This window comes from Lonchura striata, chromosome 4 (genome assembly GCF_050655825.1).
Source record: "Lonchura striata isolate lonStrDom1 chromosome 4, ASM5065582v1, whole genome shotgun sequence".
In the NCBI taxonomy this organism is placed as follows: domain Eukaryota; kingdom Metazoa; phylum Chordata; class Aves; order Passeriformes; family Estrildidae; genus Lonchura; species Lonchura striata.
In genome coordinates this window covers 11,591,014-11,613,691 of record NC_140706.1, presented here as the reverse complement: position 1 = coordinate 11,613,691, position 22,678 = coordinate 11,591,014, and the positions used below count along the sequence as shown (strand labels likewise).

Genomic DNA, 22,678 nt, shown 5'->3' with positions numbered 1-22,678 from the left:
TTACCAATGTGAACACGTCTGCCAACAGCCCTGCGTCAAAGCAATGCTCTGCCCAGCTTGTGGTATCCTCCTCTATAGCTACTTCCATATGTCTTGCATAATAATTTCATTTTTAAAATTAAAAAAATAGTTATTTTTATATGTAAATGTTTTTCTTTTTTTTAAAAAAAGCTCTGGCCTTGAGAAAGCATTTAGTGGTGCAAATTAGAAGCTCACTTTCTATTTTTATATTTTACTATTGGGCTGTAACACTACATGAGAGACCAGGAATATTTCACAAACTGCACTTAAAATCTGATTTTTCTTTTCTTTTAGTGAATAGCTGTATAATAATAATGATCTAAGTAAACAGCTTATTTATAATATTGAATTCCTGAAATATTTGGAAGAGACTAAAGATGATTTACATATGCTATCTTTCGATGTTAGCTCTGCTTCCTCCTGGATTTTCATGGGAATGAAAAAGAATATTCATATAATAAGTTTGGTTCTGCAGGAAGGATTGCTAATTCAATTTAGAATACATTAGCAGGGAAGATAAGTAAAGCTAGCCCATATTTAAAAAAGAATCACAATTAGGAGACTAGAGAGACAGGAAAAAATATTCTTGCTTCATGCTTTAGAAATTTATTCTCTTGGCATGTTTGCAAATGTGGTTTTAAGAACTTATCAAATGCTATGTTAAATATTTAAACCTAAAAATTCCTCTGGTTATGCAGTAAAAGTCAACAAAGCAAAACTGGAGATTTTTGTGTCAGAGGTGACATTGTTTGGGGCTGTTTGAAAAAGAACAGGAAGTTTAATTAAACAACTAGTTAAAATGTTAGACAGTTTCCAAAGCTGCAGATTTGATTCTAATAGTTCAGACTGAGTTCCCTTTCATTTGCTTGAGCAAGCTCTGCATCTGCAGCATGCCCAGAAACCTTGGACCTGCATCTAATGGTTCTAGAAAGGAGCAGCAATATGAATATGTTGAAGTAGCAGCAATCCAGACTGGCTGACCAGTTCTACAGAAGCTTTGATTTTTGGGGACTGACCATTAACAGTTACATAACAAGAGTGTCTCTCCTTGGGTCAGGCGGTAGCACATAGAAACCTGTGCTTCTCCAGCAGCCAGCTGCTAACAGCTGCAGGAGCAGCCCAGCTGCCCAAGTTAAAAATTACTGAAGATAGGAAAATGTATTGTGAGAGCATCTTTATTTATATGCTTTCCCTATTCTTATAGTTTTTGTACTTTTTTTTAATTATTATTCTATATGCATCTGTACAATGGACTTGTATAAACTGATATGGCTACTTCAGCCATATGGCTATCTACTTCTCTGTCAAATATGATTGAAATCAGTCAGTGGATTTAGAATTAAAATGTAGGGATAAGGAGCCAAACCCATATATATACAGTGTCATACATATGGAGTGGCATCGCGTAAACATAATTTTCTTAGGAACTTCCATTAAAATCTGGCATGAGTTGGTGATGGTTGATGGTGATGGTGTCAAAGACTTCTTGTGTTCTGTACTTGACCTGTAGGCTCCTGAAGGCAGTAGGTTTCCTTTTTGCTCTGTGTTTATACAGAGCTAACAGAGGATAATCCTGTTCTGTGGTAGATAGTGGATTAAATGTATTTGATACTTTAAAGTTACTTTTCTGTATGAATGTTTTCAGGGTCAATGTGTGAAGTACTATGTTTAAAATGGTTTTGAATCTGGAGGCAATCACAACCACTGCTTTTAAAACTATGCACTTATTCAGCTCTTGTGGATGGAAATACCTCTTAGAGAACAGGAATTGAGTCATTATTGTGGCTTACTTTGAATTATGAATTAATTCACTGTACAGAATTATTACTAATGTTTAATAGAAGTGCACTAGTATAGTCAGTGACTTCATACACACTTAGTCCTCTTGTCTCCCAGGAAAATTCAGTTGGAAGAAATAGAAATCTAATTCTTTAAGTATTTAATATTAAATTATATATAGCTTTTATGAACTTTATTACTAGAGAGGAGTAGAAGCTTATACAGTGAATTCTTAATAGCTTAAGTAATGGTTTAAATGTTTGCTTTTTTACCTTTTATCATAGTGCTGCAGCAGAGTCAATCTAAATGCTCTTTTTCTGTTTTCCTGGCATAATCAAATTATTATGTAGTTATTAATAGTAGTATGGTTGTTTGGCTATATAATAGCCTTGTAGTAATGTACCTTCATATTAATAATTTCCTGAATTTTATTTTTCTCCTAAGAATCTTCGTTTTAAATAAGAAATGTGAAAATTAACATTGCTCTTAGCATGATGATTGAAGAGCTGGCTGCTGCAAAAGTGGAAATGGCTTGAGGGATTGAAGCAGTAGGTGGTTGCCTATAATTTGTTAGGGTGCTTTTTGATTATTAGGTGTCAAAAAAGTTTTGTAATTACAGGGTTTGGTAGTGAAAAATTAATAGGATGTGTCTAGAACCTCTTGATCTCCCCAAAATAGTTGTGGTGGACAGTGGAATAGTTAAATAGCTAAAAAGGTGAGTGAGGCTCTGTTCTTGAGTAAAACAGCAGATTATGTTTCAGTCCTACAGAGTATTAAGTGACTCTCATAAACACTTCTTTGGATTTCAGTGGGTTCATTCACATGAATTAAATTAAGCAGATGCTAAAAAGTTTGCAGAAACTTGAATCTTTCTCAGGAGTTTATTTTCCTGGTAGCTCTGGCTGCCCAGAAGTACTTACAGTATGCTCTTACTTTCTAAAAACTTGAGAAAAGACAAAAACTTGCTTGCAATCATGCTTGTAACTGTGCATTTGAAAGTATGAGATTTTTGCTTTGAAATTTCTGAAGAGATTAAAAAAAACCCCAAAATCTAAAATCACAAATTTCAGGGGTTAAATAAAACTTTATCTCCAAGAATCTGCATGTGGATAGAAATGGAGAGATCTTTGTTAAGAATGGTCCATGAAAAAAAGCATCATGGAGGGAGCATGGGGCAAAAATAAAATAGCTTTCCAAAAGTTGATGTTTATCAAAAAGAAAAGGACCTTAGCAAATCCTCCACAGAAAGATAAAATATAAACACCAGGAAATGTGATTGATCTAGAATTTGTTCCTTTTGCCCTTCTCAGCCCTCTTAGCTGACATGGTGATGAAAAGAGAGGATTAAAATGGGCTTCTTAAAGCCAGAAATTTATTAGGAAATTATTAAAAGCACATTGTGTCTTGTAAAGTGATGTTCTTTTCAGCCCAGCCTTGCTACAAAGCATTTTCAGAGGAGAGCAACAGGAAAGGAGAGGGGTTAAACATAGATCATTCTAACTTTCATTATTCATGGGTACTAATATCTGTGGAATTTTCCATTTGCTATCCTGGTCTGTCATTCTCTGAAAAGCCAGTGCACCCCTGAAGATAGGTCTATATCCAGAAAGGATTTTGGATCTAAACTGCTTCAACTCCTTTGTTTGGAGAACAGTTTTGAGCTGTGACTACTGTAGCAGTGAGAATTCACACAGGCAGGAATGAAGTTATGGAAGCAGGAGAATGATGTGTGAGAATCAAAATTCCATCTGTGCACCCCACTGTCCCTCTAACCCCCCAAAAAAGAGTGGAAGGATGAAGTAGAGAAATTTCTGAAGTCCCAAGACAAGGAAATTGATTGGAGCTAGTTATTTCTTCCATGGAAGGTTAACTTATAATGCACATTGCATTTGATTCTTAGAATCCTAAAGCTTTATCTTCCATGGCACATAGAGAGAAATATTTGCTTTATTGATAGGGTTGTACCAAAGGCTTTGGTAAAGAAACTGGTAATAGAATGCAAATTTTTGATAAAATCTGAAAGTTTGCACTTGCTTTTTTTCTTTTCAGTATTTTTGTCCAGAAGCACCATCAGGTGTTTATAGATCCCTGGCACAAAACAGTAATCACTGTTGTCACCTCCGTTGTCATACTCTGGGAATATGACAATGAACTCTGTACTCAAAGAATTGTGGGTGAATTTAAGGTTAAATGGTTTAAAATGGTTTCACAAGTCTCTGGAAATCTGGATAGAGTGGAGATTTCTAGATAATCCTATAAATCCAACTTAAAGTAAAAAATCTGATAAATCAAATTTTCCTTCATTGCTTAAATTTATTTTAGCTGTAAAATAATACCAGAAAAAAGTTAAATTTATTGCAGCTGTCCATGACTGATGGTAGTATGAGCTGGTTAAGAATCATATCTTTCATCATTGCTCAGTTGCTGCTGTGTCTCCCCAGCCACAGGCCACCCAAGCACTTTCACTAGGAGAACCATGTGTATGAACCACTGGCTTCAATCCAGCCTGTAAAATGCTCATAATTATGGAGTCTCATTAAAATGAAATCAGTGAAAACATGCTTCTGCTCTTAGAAATGATGGGTAGAATCCAGAGATCCTGAAGACTTTTATGCTTTCATTGTGAAATAATTCCTTCTGCTCTTTGGATCTGTTAATTAATTTAGAAAAACTGCCATTATGGTCAGCCTGGATCCTGTTTCCAGGATCACCGGAAAAGATGCCTCCAGTCTAAAGGACTGTGCTGTAAAGTCTGTTAAATAGCTGGTCTCCATTATTCAGATACTGGGATGAAATGCACTGGCATAGTTGACATGATGGTCAGCCCCTCAGCTTCATTCTTCTTAAGTTGTGACAGGAATCTGCAGATGTTGTTTAAGAGTTCAAAGATGGCTTCTTTTGTCTTTGTTTTTCCTACTAAGTCATTCTCTCTACTTCCAAAGGGCAAAATAAAGTATTTACATTTTTCCATGTATTTACCAGTCATATTGGAAAGTACTGACATCTCTTTTTCAGAGCTCTGACTCAGTTTAAAGCAGCAATCCTGCAGCATCAAGAAGATGTTTCACTTATGGTTGCTCCCCAGTGCAGTCTGCAGTTAGCTGAAAGCCATTCAGGTGAAGTGTGTGGAGCAGCAGTGCCTTTGTGGTTCAGTGTGTGCACAGATGAACTGCAGCTAGCCAGCAGTACCGTGAGCCTGGCAGTCTTTAACATTCCAGACAGGTGCCAAGTTACAGAAATGGCTTTTCTGAAAGGTTCTTTGTTGGTGCATCCATACAGGTTATGCTCAAAGCAGATAGACTAAGAGTGACCCAACAGGATTTTCTGTGTGTGAGTTTCATCTGTTTAATTCAGGAATGGAACATTGGGCTTAGCCTGTGGCAGGATGGCTCCAACACACATTGCTGAAAATTATCTGAATTTTAAAATTTCTAATTCTAGGATGTACAGGGATGAAGACAGTTCATCAAGTTCAGGATTCAGCCTCCATTTCTGCATAAATGGAAGGAAAGAAAGTATAATCTCTTGTATTTTTAGGTATTTTCTTTTTTATTTTCATGTACCAAGTATGCATTCTTGTATCTCTTAAGAGAATGAGTTCCAGATCAGTTTTTGTGACTTAAGAGGGATTATACTTGTTTGGAAAGGCACAGTCTGAAACTTTTTTCTTAATAACTGGAGCTAATAGATGCTCCCAGTAGTGAAGTTTCTTTCTTTTTCCTCTTAACTGCAAGCACCAGAAAAAGCTGTAGTTAAAACACTGATGATACAATAAATAGCTGACCTGGTAGAACGTGCTTGGGCTGTAGCCAGGAGTCTCATCCACAGATACATTCTGCTTTGGGAAATGGTTCTTTTTCTTTGCTTTCTAAGTCTTGTAGTAACCTATTATATATATTTTTTCTTTTTTAAACCAAACCTTTATTTTAATAGATAATCAAATTCCAAAAAAGTGATCTGGTAGATTGTGACTCTTTTGAGAATAGGAATGAATAATACTACTTGTGAATTATGGATTGTTTCCACTTTTGCTTATTTCAATATACATCCAGGAATACGTGTTGTGAGTTTATTAGATTTGGCTAACCCTGAGTGAGACTGGTATTATACTTCAGTTCTGTAAAACACTGAATTATTTCCATGTAATAACATCCTCAGTCTATAATTCTGTTCTCTCACAATCTCCAGCATACACGGAGTGCAGCATAAATGTATCACTGGCATATTAATTATCTGAATAATCAAAGTGAACAGTTGCTGTTTGCTGTAGATTTCATCTGGTGGTCAGAGCAGAGCAGTGCCAGTTAAATAACAGCTTGCTCCAAACTGCTGGAGACTGATGTTGACCCCACATTAAAGAAAGCCTCCAGCTGTGCAGGGAACCAGCCTGTTCTGCCTCTCTGGGGCTGCTGTGGACTTGTGGCTCTAAGAGCCACTGACATGGACTGGCAGCAAGTGAAAGAAACCTGTAAAAAATCCAAACATAAACCATAGAATTGAGCTTGATACACTGCTGGTGGGCTAGTGCTTTACAGGATTTGACTGGTGAATTTGTCACACGTTGAGCAGATGGAAAATATTTCTTGCTGACTATTTTCATAGGATGAGGATGTTTTGTGGATGAAATTTGCTTGTGTATTTTATTGGCTATTGCTGATGTAGATGAGCATGATTCATGAAGAGGAAAAAGTGATTCTTCAAGAAATGAAAAGTGATAGCTATGAAAGTTGCATTCATGATCTTGTAAGGAAGGCCAGAGCTTTTTTTTTTCTTGATTTTTTTAATCTGGATAATCAAAATTGATCACAATTTTTTAACACTTTGGATTAAAAAAAAAATGTGTCTGTAGATTTACCTCCTAAATTTAAACTAGCAACCAGGTTGGATTTTCCTAATCAGAAAATCATAAAAATTGCTTGAGGAATGTCATGTGATGGTGGTATTTATGTGACAATTCCAACTTCACTGCTTGTGTGAAATGGGCAATCTTTCACAGTCACCAGGTTTGCAGAAAACTTCAAGTGCTGAAATCACTCTTCCCAGTAAGAGAAATGAAAAACCCAGCCTAAAAAGCAAAACTCTTAAAAGAGATGAAATGCTGTTCAGATTTTCAGAAGCTTCACTTTTTGTTTTTCCCAAAATCATGCTGCCTATGTCTGTTTCTGTTTCTTATATCAGTTTACATATTTAAAACTATTTTTTCTCATTTTCTTTTAGGTGATCCTGATCCTTACCAAGTATTATCATACTGATATGGGGAAAGTTCTGGAGAGCTCTTTGTGGAGGTAAGTCCTCTGCTTTTTCCATAACCTTCCCTCCTGCTGTTCTTGGAATAGGTCCATCCCTTCCTTTTCCAGACTGCTGCTGGGTTGTGTTGGTAGCTGACCGATGCTATTGTAGTAAGATTATTCAGATTGTCATCAGCTCCTACTCCTTCTCTTCTTTAAATGCATTCCCTGTTGTTGGAGTTTGCAATGAGTTTCAACAGTAGAAACAAAGAAGAATGGAGAATATAAGGTAACTCTTGATGCTACTTTGCAGGTTGACATGTTTTTTCCTTCACCTAGAAATTCTATATCAAACTTACTTGAAAAGTTTGAAATGCTTACTGTGTTGGGATGTGTCCTTTGGGAATTCTTGCTGCTAGAGTAGTGTACCAAAGTTAGTAAATAATCGTGCTTTGGAAGTAGTTAGGATTGTCTGGATGAAATATACCTGCAGTGGAGGTTACACTGTGTTTTATGGCAACTGGGAATAAATAGTAATACAAATAAATTTCTAAACTGATTCTCATTCCCATAATACTTGTCAGTTAAGATACCAATATGCTTGTTGCCTGTGTGTGCACAAATTGCACGTTCAGGTGTACATCACCACACAGGCAGGGATAAGATAAGTCTATGTTATACTAATCACACTGGTTATCTTCTCAGGTCTTAGTTGTTTTTTGCTAGGGAGGCTTTTTGTGCTCCAGTATTTTTTTTGTGTGTGTGTGGGTCTGAATAAATTTTCCACAACAAATTTTTGCTAGACACATCATGTAAGTATTTCACTGTTATCAATATATGTGATACTGCACCAGTATTTGCTCTGTTACTTTTGCTGGTTATCTCTAGCAGTTGAAATAAATGACAGGATAGTTAAATTCAAATGTAGCTCATAAGCTTCAGGTCTAGAAACAAATAGTTTGTCTGTTACCTTGTGGCTTGCAAACTTCATGCTGTCCTAAGAGCTTGTATGGGAATTTAACCTTCAGCTGTGAATGTAAGGACCTTTACAGAGATAATCCAAGAAAAGGACTGGGTAAGGGAATAGGGATGGGGAAAAATCTGTTTCCAGGACATGCTGCAAAACAGTCGTGTTTACTTATTTTGAATGAGGTGGCATTGTTTGAACCGTGTGGGGTTTTTCAGTGACAGTGCTTCTGCAATAACCTGTTGTCATACCAGTGTCTGAATAGTGCTCCATCTGGCCAGGGCCAGTGGTCCATGCAGAATAAGGATATTTCTAGAAATTTCTAGTCATAAGAAGGAGAAATTCAGGAAAGAGAGTAAGATCAAATGGAGACTACTTAGCATTGGCTAAAGATTGGCCTTTTTAGTGCTATGACAGTTCATTTGTAACTATGCTTTAAACTTACAAGATGCAAAATTTATTGCACATTTGTTTCTGTTTTAATTTTTGTCCAACATCTTGTACAAATAAGACAACCAAATGACAGTTTGGATACTCCCAACTGCGTAAGCACAAACTGATTTCCTGTTATTTGTCAGTGGCCCATACAACATATGCAATATATTTCAAGTTTTCCAATTCATACTTCAGAGTATCTATCATAGTCTTTTAAGCATTTTCAGTTGGATTCTTCAAAATAAACTCTTTGGTCTTTTAAAATAAACATAAACCAGGCTTCAGATGATGTTTCTTTCTTTGGAGAACATAAACACTTAAAACAAGGTCATCCAGACCTTGCTGACAGCTGGTGTAAAGAACCGGTGTGAACTGCATTCAAATAAAATCAATACTAGCGTGCATCATCTGGAAATTGTGCCTTTTTACTTACCAGTTACAGATGTACCAGATGCTTTGGTACTGGCACAGGTCATGGTCCTGCCCCGAGGGCTGGGTGCAGATGTCCTCAGGGCTCTCGGTGCTGTCAGGCTTTGGGGATGTGCCGGGTGCCCATGGCGCCGCTTCAGTGCAGCAGGGATGGGGCCCTGGGGGACTCTCCTTGGGTATGTCCTGCAGTTTCATAGGGCACAGCCCAGCCAGGGTCTGGACATCATGGTGCCTTGGGCTGTCCACTTTGTCAAGAGAGCCCTTGGGAGCTCCCTCCTTGAACCTGCTGAGGCAGGGATGAGGATGGAGGCTGGGCTTTGACCAGACAGGCTGGATGGGTTCTGAGCCACCTGATCTAGTGGATCTAGCCCATGGCAGTGGGGTTGGAACTAGCTGGTCTTTCAGGTCCCTTGCAACCCAGACCAAACCATTCTGTGTTTCTGTGGTTTCTAAAGCCAGGATGGAAAAGCTGAAAGGAAGTGAGTACTTCAGATGAGCACTTGGACTAGGGGTTACTGCCTAGGTTATCCATACCTGGATATGTTCTGAGCTCACCCCTTTCCTCCACCTCTGCCCACTGTGATGTAGAAGAGACACACACAGTTGTCAAACTGGAAAAGTGCAAATCAGACCACCCATTGCAAAAATATCAAATAGTGCCCCTCTCTGTTGGGATGTAGCTCGCTATTTGTACTAAATAACTGAATGAAGCTGAAGTACCTTTACAGTCCAGGGACTTCTGTGTTTCTCCCTGTGTAAAATGGTTGGAGCTTCATCAGTTTTCACCCATGTTTGCTGATGGAACTGGGGTGTTGCATTCACATTGGCAGTTTGCCCAGAATGCATAGTGTATATATTTTTCAACTTTTTTGTTTAATTCTCTTTTGCATTCTTTGTCTGAAACAAATATGCTGTAAAACAGGTGTGAAAAATGGTACAGGGTGGTTTATTTTGTTAGCAGAGAAATGCCATTTATCTGTTTCTGTGCCCTAGTGGTAATAGATCCTCTCCAGTACTTCCTGAATTGTCCCAATGTTTTTGTTCCTGGCTAGATAATACCAGAAATAATATTGTCTAAGTCACTATGTGACTTAATCACTAAGTGAAAATAAACCACTTCTAAAAATGAATCAATTCTGACTAGGGTAATTTTTTAATGTTAATATCCCAATTTCTCTTTCCGGACATTAAATATTAACCTACCTTGGTAGATTGTTTATCAGTTATTTTATTCCTTGAAACTGAATCTTTCATCTTCTAAAACATATTTCCAGTTCATCTCTTTCCTTTTCTTCCATCAAAAGAATTTCACTCAAAAGAATTTTCTCCCCTTGTTTAGTGGAACAAAGAATGAGAAAAGATGGTCTAGTGATACTTGTTTGTTTTTAGTGACCTTGGAGACTTTTAAGAGTGATGCAAATGGTGGTGAAAAATATCAGTCAGAGGTACATGCCTAGGTGGGGGAGCTCTGTGACGATATGTGGGTGGATCTTGGTGATGCATTTTTCTACCTCTGCAGATCATTGTTAGTTTGTGTAGGTAACTTATGCCTGCCCACAAAGTCAGGTTACAGAGACCTAAATTTGGGAGACTGGGAGACCTAAATTTGAATTACCTTAGAATTTTTCACTGTTGAATAAATAGAGAAAATGATGTTCTTAACAGCGTTTTTACTTGTAACATCCAGGTCTGGTTGCACAGAAGAGGTAAAGACAAAATCCTAAGGGAAGTATGCAGTTAAAAAATGCTTCTTTAGTCAGCTATTTCTGATGCTTTCCTAATTTTCTTATCAAGTAATTGTCAAGGTATAAACTGTATAATTATTTTACTCAAATTTAGGTAGGGAAATAGATATAACATTGGTTGCCTCTTGAATATAAATTAAAATAACTTTTTGAGAAGAAACAGAAGATTGTTTTGAGGTCTCCTTCTAGAGTTTCCAAACTGTGGTACATATTGGGAATACAGGTTGGTTGTTATGTTAGAGCTCATTAGCATAATAAAAACCTGAGAATTCAAATACTAAAATTATTGCAACAAGTTGTGCATACATAGAAGATACTTTACATACTAGAGCTGTTCATGTCAGAGTTCACACACATATTTATCCAGCATATTTACACTGTTGAGGAGCTGAAACCAACTGACCATTTAGGTTGAGTGTGTGTTTTCACATGCCTTATAGACCCATTTGTGCATAAATATATAGATGCACATATTTTACAACCTCAGGTAACTGCTTGCATCTGTTGAATGCCTGCAACTTTAGATACAAGTATAAAATTTTACAATCAAATAGTTTAACTATTTGAATTAGTAACCACTGTGAAATTAATGCTAATACTTATCTGAGTTAATTATTCCTAATAATACTGGAAATATATATGATGATTATTATTATTCAATTTTATACATGGAAGACTGAGATGGTAATATTGCTGAAGGCTATGCAGTGGTGACTCAGCACTATATGACCATGGAATTACCTTCCAACCCTGGGCTTAGACTGGCTCAGAGTCCTGTTGCTGGTAGGCATGCAGCCTTCCCTTTCTTGGCTTGATCTAAGCAATGAATAATAGATGCTGCTGATGATTGCTAATAACATTTTGATTGCATATTATGAAGCTGTAATGATAGAGTAATGCTAAAGTGGCTTGCTGTGTAATTGCCATTGTTCCCAATAGCATCACCATGTTGGTACAGCTTCACCACAGCAAAACAAACGACATTACTTTATGTTAACTGCACTGTTGGATCCTCTTAGCTTTGCCTGCTGAGTGCTAGGTAGCCCTAGATGTTGGTAGCCCTAGATGAATGTTAGGTAGCCCTGTTTTCAGAGATGTTGGGTTGTTTTTGCCCCATGTTATCAGTAAAGAAATACTAAATGAAGAAACAGACTTCCCCACCTCCTTAAATATTTTTAGATATCCCAGCTGAGCTTTCTGGGACTCCTTACTCCAAAAGCAGCCCGAGGGGGAAGAAAAGTCAAAGTGCTGTGGGAGGTTGGAAGTCTATATCAGTGGCTGGGTAGGTAGAGGTGAGAACAGTCGGGAGAGCCTCCCTGAGACATCGTGCTTGGCAAATCCCAAGGAGTCAGGAATATCCTGGCTGTGGTGGCACAGCTCTTTCTGTCTGCACCCACCACAAACCACCTCTTCAAGGACAAGGCTCACTTGGCAAGCCTGCTGGCCATCAGGAGTGAGAGGGGCACAGGGGCTGCAGGGAGCTTTGGGCATTTACAGAGTGCAGGCCTACACTAAAGCAAAAATTCAGACTACAAAGAGCCGGAGATTCTTTTAAGGTGGATAGAGTGAACAGCATACAGCTCAGGAAAGTAAAATTTCCAGATGGCTCACAGAATGTGTGAAAACGAATATGGAAATTTGTTTCCAAAATCTTTGGACTTGTAGGTGAAACTCATTTCAGCTGTTTCCTGAAATTAATTTAAAAAGGAAAACAAAAACCCCCAATATACAGTTCAGTGCCCCAGTGAAATTTTTGGTATGAAGTACTGCTTAATAAATGAGCAACTGTATTCTGCAACAACTTGCACTTCCAGATGGCCTTACATTGTGACTCTGCTTTGAAAAGTGACTTTGTAGAAATGGCCCCAAGGGATGGAGTTATTGAGTCTGTGATTTTCATATCAAATTTTCTCTTTCCAAGTTAAAAAAGAAAAAGAAATGGCTTTCTTATTATTAGCCCAGTGAACTCAGCTTGGGATCTAAAGTCTAGCTGTGCTTTGTCTAGCTAATGCATCATCATGAGTAATGCAAGTTCTGCAATCAAAATAGAGTGTTTTCAATTATAACTGTGCAGCTCTCTTGTGCTTATATTATATCCTTATTTACACCTGTTCCACTGGGCAAAGGTTTTGGATAGTAGTGTTGAAAAGGCAGTCTTACAATTAGAATTTTCTTTCTCTTAGTGAACAACAGATTTTCTATGCTCTCTTTGATAATATTTCCATATTAATGTAAAAGCATTACAAAGACTTTCATTGTCTTTATTCCAACTTGCATTGTCTTGCTAATTTTCAATGGTGTGCCAGTATGAGTTGAATTGTGCAGGAAAGTCAGTATTTTAAATTTATTTTGGACATTTAAAATGTACTGTAAAGCCATAGTTAAAAAGTGATCTAGTAGGTTTCAGAATATCAGCAATGTTTTATTATGGGTGTCAGGAGGAAAAAGATGTAGAAGGTGAAGGAAATTAAATAAACATATCTTGACAAACCTTGGAATGTGCAAGGTATTGAAGAGGTGATTATTGATGTTTTCAGTGGGCAGTGGAATTGACTCAGGGGTACAAAGGGTGCTGCTGTTGCTTTGCACGCTCAAGGGACACGAGACCTTCCATTGACTTTCTGAGCCCAAGCCCAGCACAATGGGCTGGCAGTAACCTCGTTGGTGCCTTGGTGTTGCATTCATCCTGCCACATGTTTTGGCTGTAGCTTTTGGCTGTTCAACAGAGAAATGAAATTTGGCTCTGGGTATTTGGGACTTTTCTCCGAGTTGTGACCTGTAGACTCCTCTGAAGGAGATGTCTTTTAAAAGGCTTTCCAGTGCATGGGATTTAGCTGAAGCAGGTACTTTTTGGTCTTCCATAATAGAATTTAAAGATTATTTTAATGTCTTAGTATGTATGAAGGTCCAAACTCAAAAAAAAAAAAAAATAAAAGCTACCAAATAAGTCTAACCAAATTTCTTTACAGAATATCTGTTGGTCACAGATGAGAGTGCTGTTTCACAACTACTTTTCCATGTCTTCAACAACTTGGAATAATGATGATGATTTTGAATGTTAACATGTTTCTGCACTAGTTTGTGATTACATAGAGAATGTATGACATGCAAATTAAGATCCAGTTAGAAAGCTGTGATTTATGTAGTTAGGAAAGGGCTCTTGCAGTACACTTGTGCTTATTGAAGCTGATTGCAGCATGGCTGCTGAACATGTTAAATACATCTTGGAACATGAGTATTTTACTGCTTTACAGGTTGATTTTTTTTTTCCCCTCTTAATCCTCCTTCTGGAAAATGAATTAAGTTATTGCAGGATGTAATTCATAATGAGTGAGTCAATTTATTGAGAAAGAATAACCATTTATTTTAAATGGCTTAAGAATCCTTTTCTCTTGTTTGAGTAACTTGAGCCTAAGTAATAGAATTTCTGATTCCTTTAACTAGTGCAGCAGACTTTGTGGGAATTATACCACAGGTTCTTGTTTTAAGTAGACTCTGGCCAGGACTGATGGTGACAGAATTAATCTTTCCTTCCCAAGACCCACGCAGGCTGGTAACAGTATGATGTTTAGGAAAGTTGCTTTGCTGGTGTTTCCTCAGTTTTGTCATGGTATCTTATTGAATAAGCCTTCCTACAGGAAATTATCCTCTTTCTTGCCAGCCTCAGCAGACAAGTTTAAGGTGAGAAACAGGAAATGCTATCTTTCTATGTATTAGTCATCCATGGGGTTTGTGATTTTCTTTTGCCCTCCCTCTCTGCATAAAAGAGGGAAGTTTTGCCCATGATCCACACTTCTATGTGAACAAGTTTGAGAACAGCAGTCTTGGAGCTTTTATTGTGGCATGATTCCTCTGTACTAAGTTCATGTGAAAACAGTTGAGCTGTCAATTTTTTTGGTAATAGGAGTTGCTTTGCTGCATTGTCACCCATTAACTCCCTCTGGCAGCAGGCTGGCACAGCAGGGAGGTGCAGGGCCCATGACCTCGGGCAGATGGAATGACAGCACGTCTTTCTGTCTCTCTCTCTCTTTCTCTCTCTGTCTCTCTCTCTCTCATTGTCTGTCTCTCTATCTTTATATATGTATCCATGTTTCTTTTGCCACTTTGCAAAATGAAAAAAATGAGAAACCACAATCAAAGCAGCCAGTTTCATTGCTCATTGCATTTTCATTATGATGAATGAGGTATAAAACCTGGGATAGGATATATTTTAAAATCTGAAAAGGATGAAGTCATGGTGTTAGGGAACTTGGGATAAGGTACATGTGACATTCCACTCAGCAGCTGGTGATGCTCCTGGTTCCACCTTCATTCCACCAGCCTGTTCTGTGACCTTTTTGAGAACCTGCCATTACTCTGCTTTCCTCACTTGGTCTTTTGTTTCTTGGGAATATAGGTAATTTGGAGAACTGATTGTGAGATTCCCATCAGTGCTAGAGCTGTAATACTGGATTAACACAGATAATAGGAAAGAGCTGTAAAGTTTATAGATGTTTAATGTTTGTATCCTTAAAGTTTTTGGCTTGAGCCTGAGAAGGACAGGACTCCATCAGGGAGCACTGACACACGATGAGACTCACCTGAAAATACTCGTATTTTCTCTATGAGACAGCTGATGGCACAGTGCCTTTTTATAGCTGATCTTTGAAAATATTTTGCATCTCTTAGAATTGAGCAGCTTGTGCACTGATGTGGTATGTGGAATGTGAGCAGCTTCACTTGCTTCTGCAGTACATGCAGTCTGCTCCAGAGCATCCACTGTGAACTGATTGCAAATTAATTTGGTTATTGGGACTGAATGAATGAACAGCTGCATGGTTAATTATGCAGAATGGTATAGAAAAATGTAGTGTTAATGTTTTATACCCTCATTATCTCTGTGGTGTGGAATATATTTTTCAGTGTGAAAATAACAAAGGCAATATTTCTCACATAACTTATTTATTAAGATCCTCGTATTGTTAGGCAGCTTTAATTTGGTAAGAATTGGGACAATTAAAAACTCAATACAGGCCAGTTTCTAAAATGTAAATATAATCTTACATGCTGAAGAATTTGAGAGTGTGGGTAGCTGACAAAAATTAAATACATTTTACAATAAGATTTAAATGTCTTGTTTGTTTGTTTTGGTTTTTTTTAATACAGAATGTTAGTTGAGGGCTTTTCCTCCCTCTCCCTGCAGCCTCTCATTGAAAAGATGACCAATAATATGTTATTTAATAAATTGAATCTCTGTTCCAGCTAATTTTTTAAAAATTATTTTGGGGAGATTTATGTGTAAGTTGAGATCGTCTCCTCCTGCTTTTGCTCCCCCTATTTCTCCCTTGGTGTATTTTCCTTCTATTGCATATAGAACAGGGATTAGCAAGTTACTGTGTTTCAACAAATACCTATTCTTGAGCTAATCTCCAAAAAGGATATTTCACTTCCTCACTGATTTTCTCTCCCAGTGGTTTTTTTTGGCTAGCTGCTACCCTCACTCTTTCATAGAACTGGTTTGTCTCTTCTGGACCTGAGGGCTTCAATCCAGACTGGAGAAGCTGCTTTTTAGGTGAGGTGTTAAGTAAGTTTTGGTATTTTGGCCTAACACATCAGCTCCAAACCTGTTTTTTGGAAGCTGTTCCAGAGTTGATATCCTTCTGATGGCAGGGCTTTCTCCTCAGTTGCTTTCATAAACTGTAGATATTTCAACGACTCATGAATACATTTTATCCCAACTTTATATCATAGGATCTGTAATTGTCATTCTGGGTAGGAGTGGGGTAATACTTGTTATCACCCATTTGTTGAAAAGCATCTGTCTGAGTAAAATATATATATTTTTTTTAATCTGGTGTGTACTTTCTTTACCAAGTGAATATAATTTTTCTTGAAGAGTGTGCGTGCAGATCAAATTACTCCCCTTGGTAAAAAGGCATCACTGTATCGGTGAAATACAACCACCTCTGGGCAAAAATTAGGGAAACAAGTAAAGAGACACGTGGTAAAACACTTTCTTAATGTCAAAAAAACTTAAAAATTGGGTTCAAAAGCATCTATGTAATTCAGCCTTTTGATAGTCTGGCTTCCAAGTTTTCCTTTCTGGGAGGAAGGGGATGTATGGTTCTGCTTTCTGTATGATTTAGAATAGTTTTCTGTACTGCTGATCTTTCCTTAGGATTGTTGGCTTTCTGAAGATTTAAATGTAAAATTATTGTAAATTTTACTCTCCTCCAAGAATTTGGAAACTTATCATTGTTTTATCTAAATTCTTACCATATGCTGTCCAGTCCCTAATTTTGCAATGTTTCTTTGGGATAGAATGTAAAAATCAAGTTATGCTGTTCTGAAGTACAATGACTACAGTTTGAGCTTACCCTTCACCCTACCCTATGCAGTTTCTATGCATAGGTATATATGCTAAATACTGGTCTCTCAGGTTCCATTAATTTTTAATTTTCTTCAGCCTGACAGAATTATAAAAATAATAGTATTTTACTTTTTATCCCATTTAAAAATATTTGGAAGCAAAATATGCATGTGATGGAGTTTTGTATGCATGATGATTTTGGGTGCGTAGTACTGAAGATCTTGGTGCTATTTTGGTGCAGTTTTCAGTACAATTCAGACTTCTCAGTGCTAGTGGGGAGGATGCACCAGTAAAAGGTGAAACCTTTGCACTCTTGAAAGTGCAGCACATTCTGGCACAGTGTGGAAGCCTGGAGTGAAGACTCCCATGCCTCAGCTTTCCATGTGGCCTCAGATAAATATATGAATCTGTTGGTATTCCAGAGTGGAAAGCATCCAAGAATAATCTTTAAATAAAACTGGAGAAGGAAGTAAAGTTAATTGTGTAAAGACCAGAAAAGTATGTTACAAATATGCTTCATAAAACACCATGACCTATCATAACATTACCTTAACAGGTCGAGTTAGAGATCTCTTAATGTGCCCAGCTATGTGAAAAGCCAGGCTGGAGTTCTGAGTGTTCTGAGTGAGTTCAAAGTGATAATAGGAATTAGCTTCTCAAAAGACTTGTAAAAATTTGTAAGGTACATCAATAAATAAATATGAGTGAATATTTAAATATAAAATGATATTTGATTTCTAGGCTAACTGGAAGTCTTGGTACATCCAAGTGCTTGAGTTCTTACATTTTTTTGAATTTTATTTTTTAAATTCATGTTTGGAATAGATACACAGTGCTGTTATTATAATAAAAATAATTATTTATTTTTTCTTTTGCATGTTTGTTAGGGCTGGCAATAGGACATAAGTTTTCTGATACCCTGTTGGTCTCTTCTATCACTGCTTTACTGGCAAGTTTCTACGGTATTGCATCCATGCAGAGAATGATTTTAGTTGTAAGGGAGCACAATGTACATCAAGTACAACCCCTGCTCAAAGCAGGAGTTGCTGCAGAAGTTAATCAGGTCACTCATGGCCTCATCCTGCCTAGTTCTGAAAAATGTCCAGGTCAGAAATATCACAGCTTTACTGGGCAATGCTTTGCTGCTGTCGTTGCAAGGGGTTATGTCAGCTGGCATTTCCTATCTTGCAGCTTGTGCTTGCCATCTATTGCCTTTTCACTGCCTACTCTGACCCTGTCATATTTAAAACTTCTCTTTAGATGCTGAGTGAAATGAGATTCTCCATTAGCCTCATTTCCTAGAATGACCCAGCTCCCTCAGCCATTCCTTGTACATTGTGTGCTCCAGTTCCCAGCATCTTAATGACCCTCCATTGGACTGGCTTCACATTGCTGAAGTGAATCAGCAATTCCAGGAAGTGACACAATTTTTAAAAATGATTATTTTTCTTTTCATTCCATTTGCAAAACTGGGATTATCTGTTTTCTGGAAGTTCCTTTCTGCTGCTCTCACAATATGAAATAGACTGCTCTATGGTGAATTGCTTAGAATAACTACCTTATTTATCTGAATGCAAAAATCAGTGTGAAATGCTGAAATCATTAGCAGGGGAAATTCAATTCTTTAGAAATTGCTTAGACACCCAAGTCACTTCATTACCTGTACAGAAAGATAACATTGGTCTTGTTTGCACTGAACCACTCAGTGTAAGAACAGTGGGGATGCCTGCATTAACTTTTTGTCCTCACTTTTGTTATTCACTGTGAATTCTTGATAGGTTTTGATTTAGTTGCTGGTACATTATTTATGACATCTCTTGGCTGCAGCTGCTGTAATCCACAAAGCAAAGCCAAGCCTATTATTTCTAGTAATAGAATTGTATTTTGTTGTAGAGCAGCTCCCAGGTAATTAGGCAGGATGTGCTGTAATTGGTTGTAACATAGGCTCTTCTAAATAAAGCATTAGTCAGACTGAATGGCAGATTAAAGTATTTTTTTTTCTTTTGAAGATTTGTCTACCACAGGTAGACATGAATGTGACCACAAACATTAGGTTTTCCCAGAAAGGAAGGAGATTTTTTGTTTTAATTATCCTTCACTTGAAAGAATGTTCTTTCCATTGAGAATATTAAAAAGTGCAAAGCAGAATTTTTTGAGGGCTTTTGTGATGTAGGCAAATCTAAAGTCTTATTCAAAGAGTACACTTCATACAGCAGTTTTTTTTGCTATTGGATTTAGGTTTTGGACAATTTTGAATCATCTTTAGCTTGACCTATACTTTTGTATATATATATTGTTAATTGGCAGTGCTTCACAGGTCAGTGTAGACACCTGAAGTCTCTGGAGTAAATCTGCTAATTGCTTTAAAAGGTGATTATAAGCTGAGGAGTAATTGTAAGAGGTGCAGTTTGGTGGATTTCTTATGTCTTGACATCTACCCATCAAAGCTGGATTCTTTTGTGGACTATGTGATGAATTCAAGTTAACTGGAAATAATTCAAAGAAATGAAATTAAATTCAACATGAATGTCCAAATATACAGTAGCCACCCCAGAACCTTTGAGAGCAGATGGATTTGCTTCAATTTTTGTAGCAAAATAGTGAAACAGTTTTTGTCATGAGAACATTCAGAACAGGGGATGGGAAACAAAAGGGAGTCAGGTTGCACTTGTCCTGTTGAAAGTTGTTCCCTTGAACATGTTGCTTTGCACTGGTGTTGTGTTAGGAAAGAAATGAAAGAACAAAGGGTCAAAACTTCTATGTGTTATGATTCTGTCTTTTTTTGGATCTATATGTTCCATTTGGCTGGCTAATGGGGAATGGTTTTTATGAAAAGGCTCTGGTCTGTTCTCTTGTGGATAGTGAAGCAAAGAGAACACTGTGTTACGCATTACAAAGAAAATGTTGGGATGACACTGAGGCAGAGCCTAGACCACACAGGGTTTGTTCCAGTTTTTGTTTCGGAACTCTGTGCTGTGTTATAAATTCACTGTTTAATTTTCCTTTGCACTCTGTCTGTAAAATTCCCACGAGAAGCAGCAGCTGTTGGTGCTGCTGTGCTCACAGTGAGCAGGATTTCCCCTTCAGCAAGTCACAGGTTGATTACTGGAAAACATCCACTCCAGAAGAAGTGAACTGTGTGGTCTTACCCTTGGGGCCAAGCTAACTTGTGAGGGCTTCCATCTTCTCTCCTGAAAAACAAACTGGTTTAGGGTACAAATGCATGGGGGACATGAGAATAAAGTGGCTGAATTGCCATAAAGCACTCCAGCATCTTTGGAAGCACTGGGGCTCTATTGATTTGTATGGGTTACAAGTCAGGTCTAAAATTGTACCTATTGTGATTCTTTAGACTGAACATCTGTGCAGTGTATTTCTTATGTTATTTCTTCTGGAAGTAGTTCCCATTCCTTCTCCCCTCTGCTTGTGGCCTCTGAGGAGGCATTTGTTGGATCACTGGAGTATGTGTTCCACAGATGAACTCCTGCAGCAGAAAAAAGGGTTAAACTCGAGCTCAACAGCAGGAATTTTCTCATCTTGCCTGTTTGCTCAGCAATTTTGGTTTTTTGCATAATAAAAAATTTTCAACTAGGAAGAAATTGGGTGATTTTCCTCGGGGTGGGAGAAAGCTAATATTGAATATGTACAGGTTAGTTTAATCTGAGTAAAAACTGTAGACTTGAAAGGCCTTGGGCTTCATCTGTGCATCTGACAATGATTGCATCAGTTTGGACATCAAAATGGAGAGAAATAGTGTGTTAGAACTCAGTCTGCTGATCCTGTTATTCTCATCTCCCTGACCTATTCATTGTTCTATCACAAGCAAGGATCTTTGTTGAGCCTCACGCCTTATTACTCATTTCATCATTTAGCGGAATGGGCAGAAGGAGACACACTGGAGGCCAAGTGGCTTGAGTAGGTTCTTGGCTCCTGGTTTCCTTCTGCATCTGATAGCAAATGGCAAGAGTCCCAGTGTTGAACTGAGTCCCTCTCCCCCATTAAGTTAACCAAGCTTGACTCAGTCCTACCTGGACTGCTGAATGACAGCAGGGAGGCGGGCTGCAGAAAGGCGATGGCTTCTTTCACACTCTGCTCAAAACTCCTCAGCTTAGCTCCATATTGAAAACAAGCAAGTGGATCAGTCCTACATCTGCTGAAAGATGTGAATATCCAAATGCAAGTGTAAGAAAACTGATTGCCTCCAGTTGTGTGGCGCCACTGCTCAGAATTTGGTCTGTAGGGTACACATGAAGTGTGACTTCTGGTGGTCTCGGTTATTTTCAAATCAGCATGTGACTCATCAAGAGTATTCTAAGACTTACCAAAGCTGTTAGCAGGTGTGTTAAGTTGGTCACTGTCTTTGCTCAAGTGCTAAATAAATTAGCTAAACATTTCTGTAAATGACAAGTACATCAGGGCATGTAGCAAAAGGGGGATAGAGTCATGGGAGCATTTGGAAGCTGGAGACAATGGCCTGCTGTGAGGGATGAACAGCCTTCAGATGTTCAGCTTATCAAAGGGAAGTAAAGGGCTGTTTAAATCTAAGGTTCAATTTACAGGAGGGCTTGCTGTTTGCTCTGCTCAACCCTGGGTAACCCTTGCTGTAGCCAGCAGGCTTCAGGGAAGTGATTGATGTATCTATTAATTTCTTTCCTTTTTCTGATACTCCCTATCTTACCTGGTTTGACAAAAATACCTTTCTGACTTATTGCTTCTTAGCCAGATTTCTCTGTAAATTATTTTTTGGTGAGCTTCTTTAAAAAAGAAAAGGAGGTAGTAATTGCTCAGTTGAATAGGTATGTTCATTGTCCAGTTATTTTTCTGCAGGTCGAGTGAAGGGTCAAAGTGTAGTAAGGCAAGAAAAAAATAAGTACATGAAAAATATTATCACAGTTCTTTACAAAAAGCTTTATAACATTCTGACTTGTCAATGATGCTTTTTAAAAAAACATTAACTTAGTTTATAAATTTAGCCCCATTTATAAACAAGTAGTACATAGCACCAACTGTGCATTGGAAGAGTTAGTAATCTCCACCTGATTGCTCACAGCCAAATTCTTAAAGTGGTCAGATGCCCCAAGAGCATCATTGATGATTTATGTTCCAGTAGGGAGCTGGTGCAGAAGGACCAGGAAACTCAGACAAATGCAGCTGTGAATTATGCTCTTGTCTTGGGATGTGGGTGATTCAGACTGGAGCTTTGGCCATCAGCACAACGTTCAGCTTTCTCTTCTTAAATGTTTAGTGTCATAAATATTAAATTTTGAAACACTGAAATGTTGTTAGGCAATTATTTTAAAGACTGTGTGAAGTCAGGAGGCATCCTTACCTTTGTGCAATGCGGGGGGAGGGAGGAAGGCATCCAGACAGTGCCTGGGTGTTCACTGGGAGCCTGATTAACTCGAGTGTCTTAGAAAAGTGTGGTGTGTACAGACCAGGGCTGTGTGCCTTTGGGTACCTATGCACTCTCAGGCTTTTGCATTTCCTTCTGAGAGCAGAAGCAAGGATATTATTCCTGTTTTCTTTGCTTCTCGTCCATGTAGTCTGTCACTTTGAATGGGAATGTTTTCCCCAGTGAGCACTAATTAAAAGGAAACAAGGTAGCTCAGATTGAAAGGTTATCAGCAAAAACTGCATGAATGAAAATGTTAAATGAGTGAATCTTTTGTGTGTCTTCTGTGTCAGTTCTGCTTAGAGAAACAATTCTGAAAAAGAGAGAAAATAC

General features: G+C 37.9%; 1 protein-coding gene across 18 annotated transcripts in view; it reads left to right on the top strand.

The window, feature by feature from the left end:
• Nucleotides 1-22,678, top strand: part of SORCS2 (sortilin related VPS10 domain containing receptor 2) — a 528,299-nt gene that overhangs the window by 167,609 nt on the left and 338,012 nt on the right. For all 18 annotated transcript variants that reach the window (XR_014955066.1, XR_013339870.2, XR_014955068.1 and 15 more), the window contains one exon: nucleotides 7,018-7,085. Coding sequence is in view for 14 of the 18 variants with exons in the window: in XM_077782740.2 (XP_077638866.2) it covers nucleotides 7,018-7,085 (68 nt within the window). In the remaining 4 variants the exon portion in view is untranslated. The remainder of the gene's footprint in view (nucleotides 1-7,017; nucleotides 7,086-22,678) is intronic.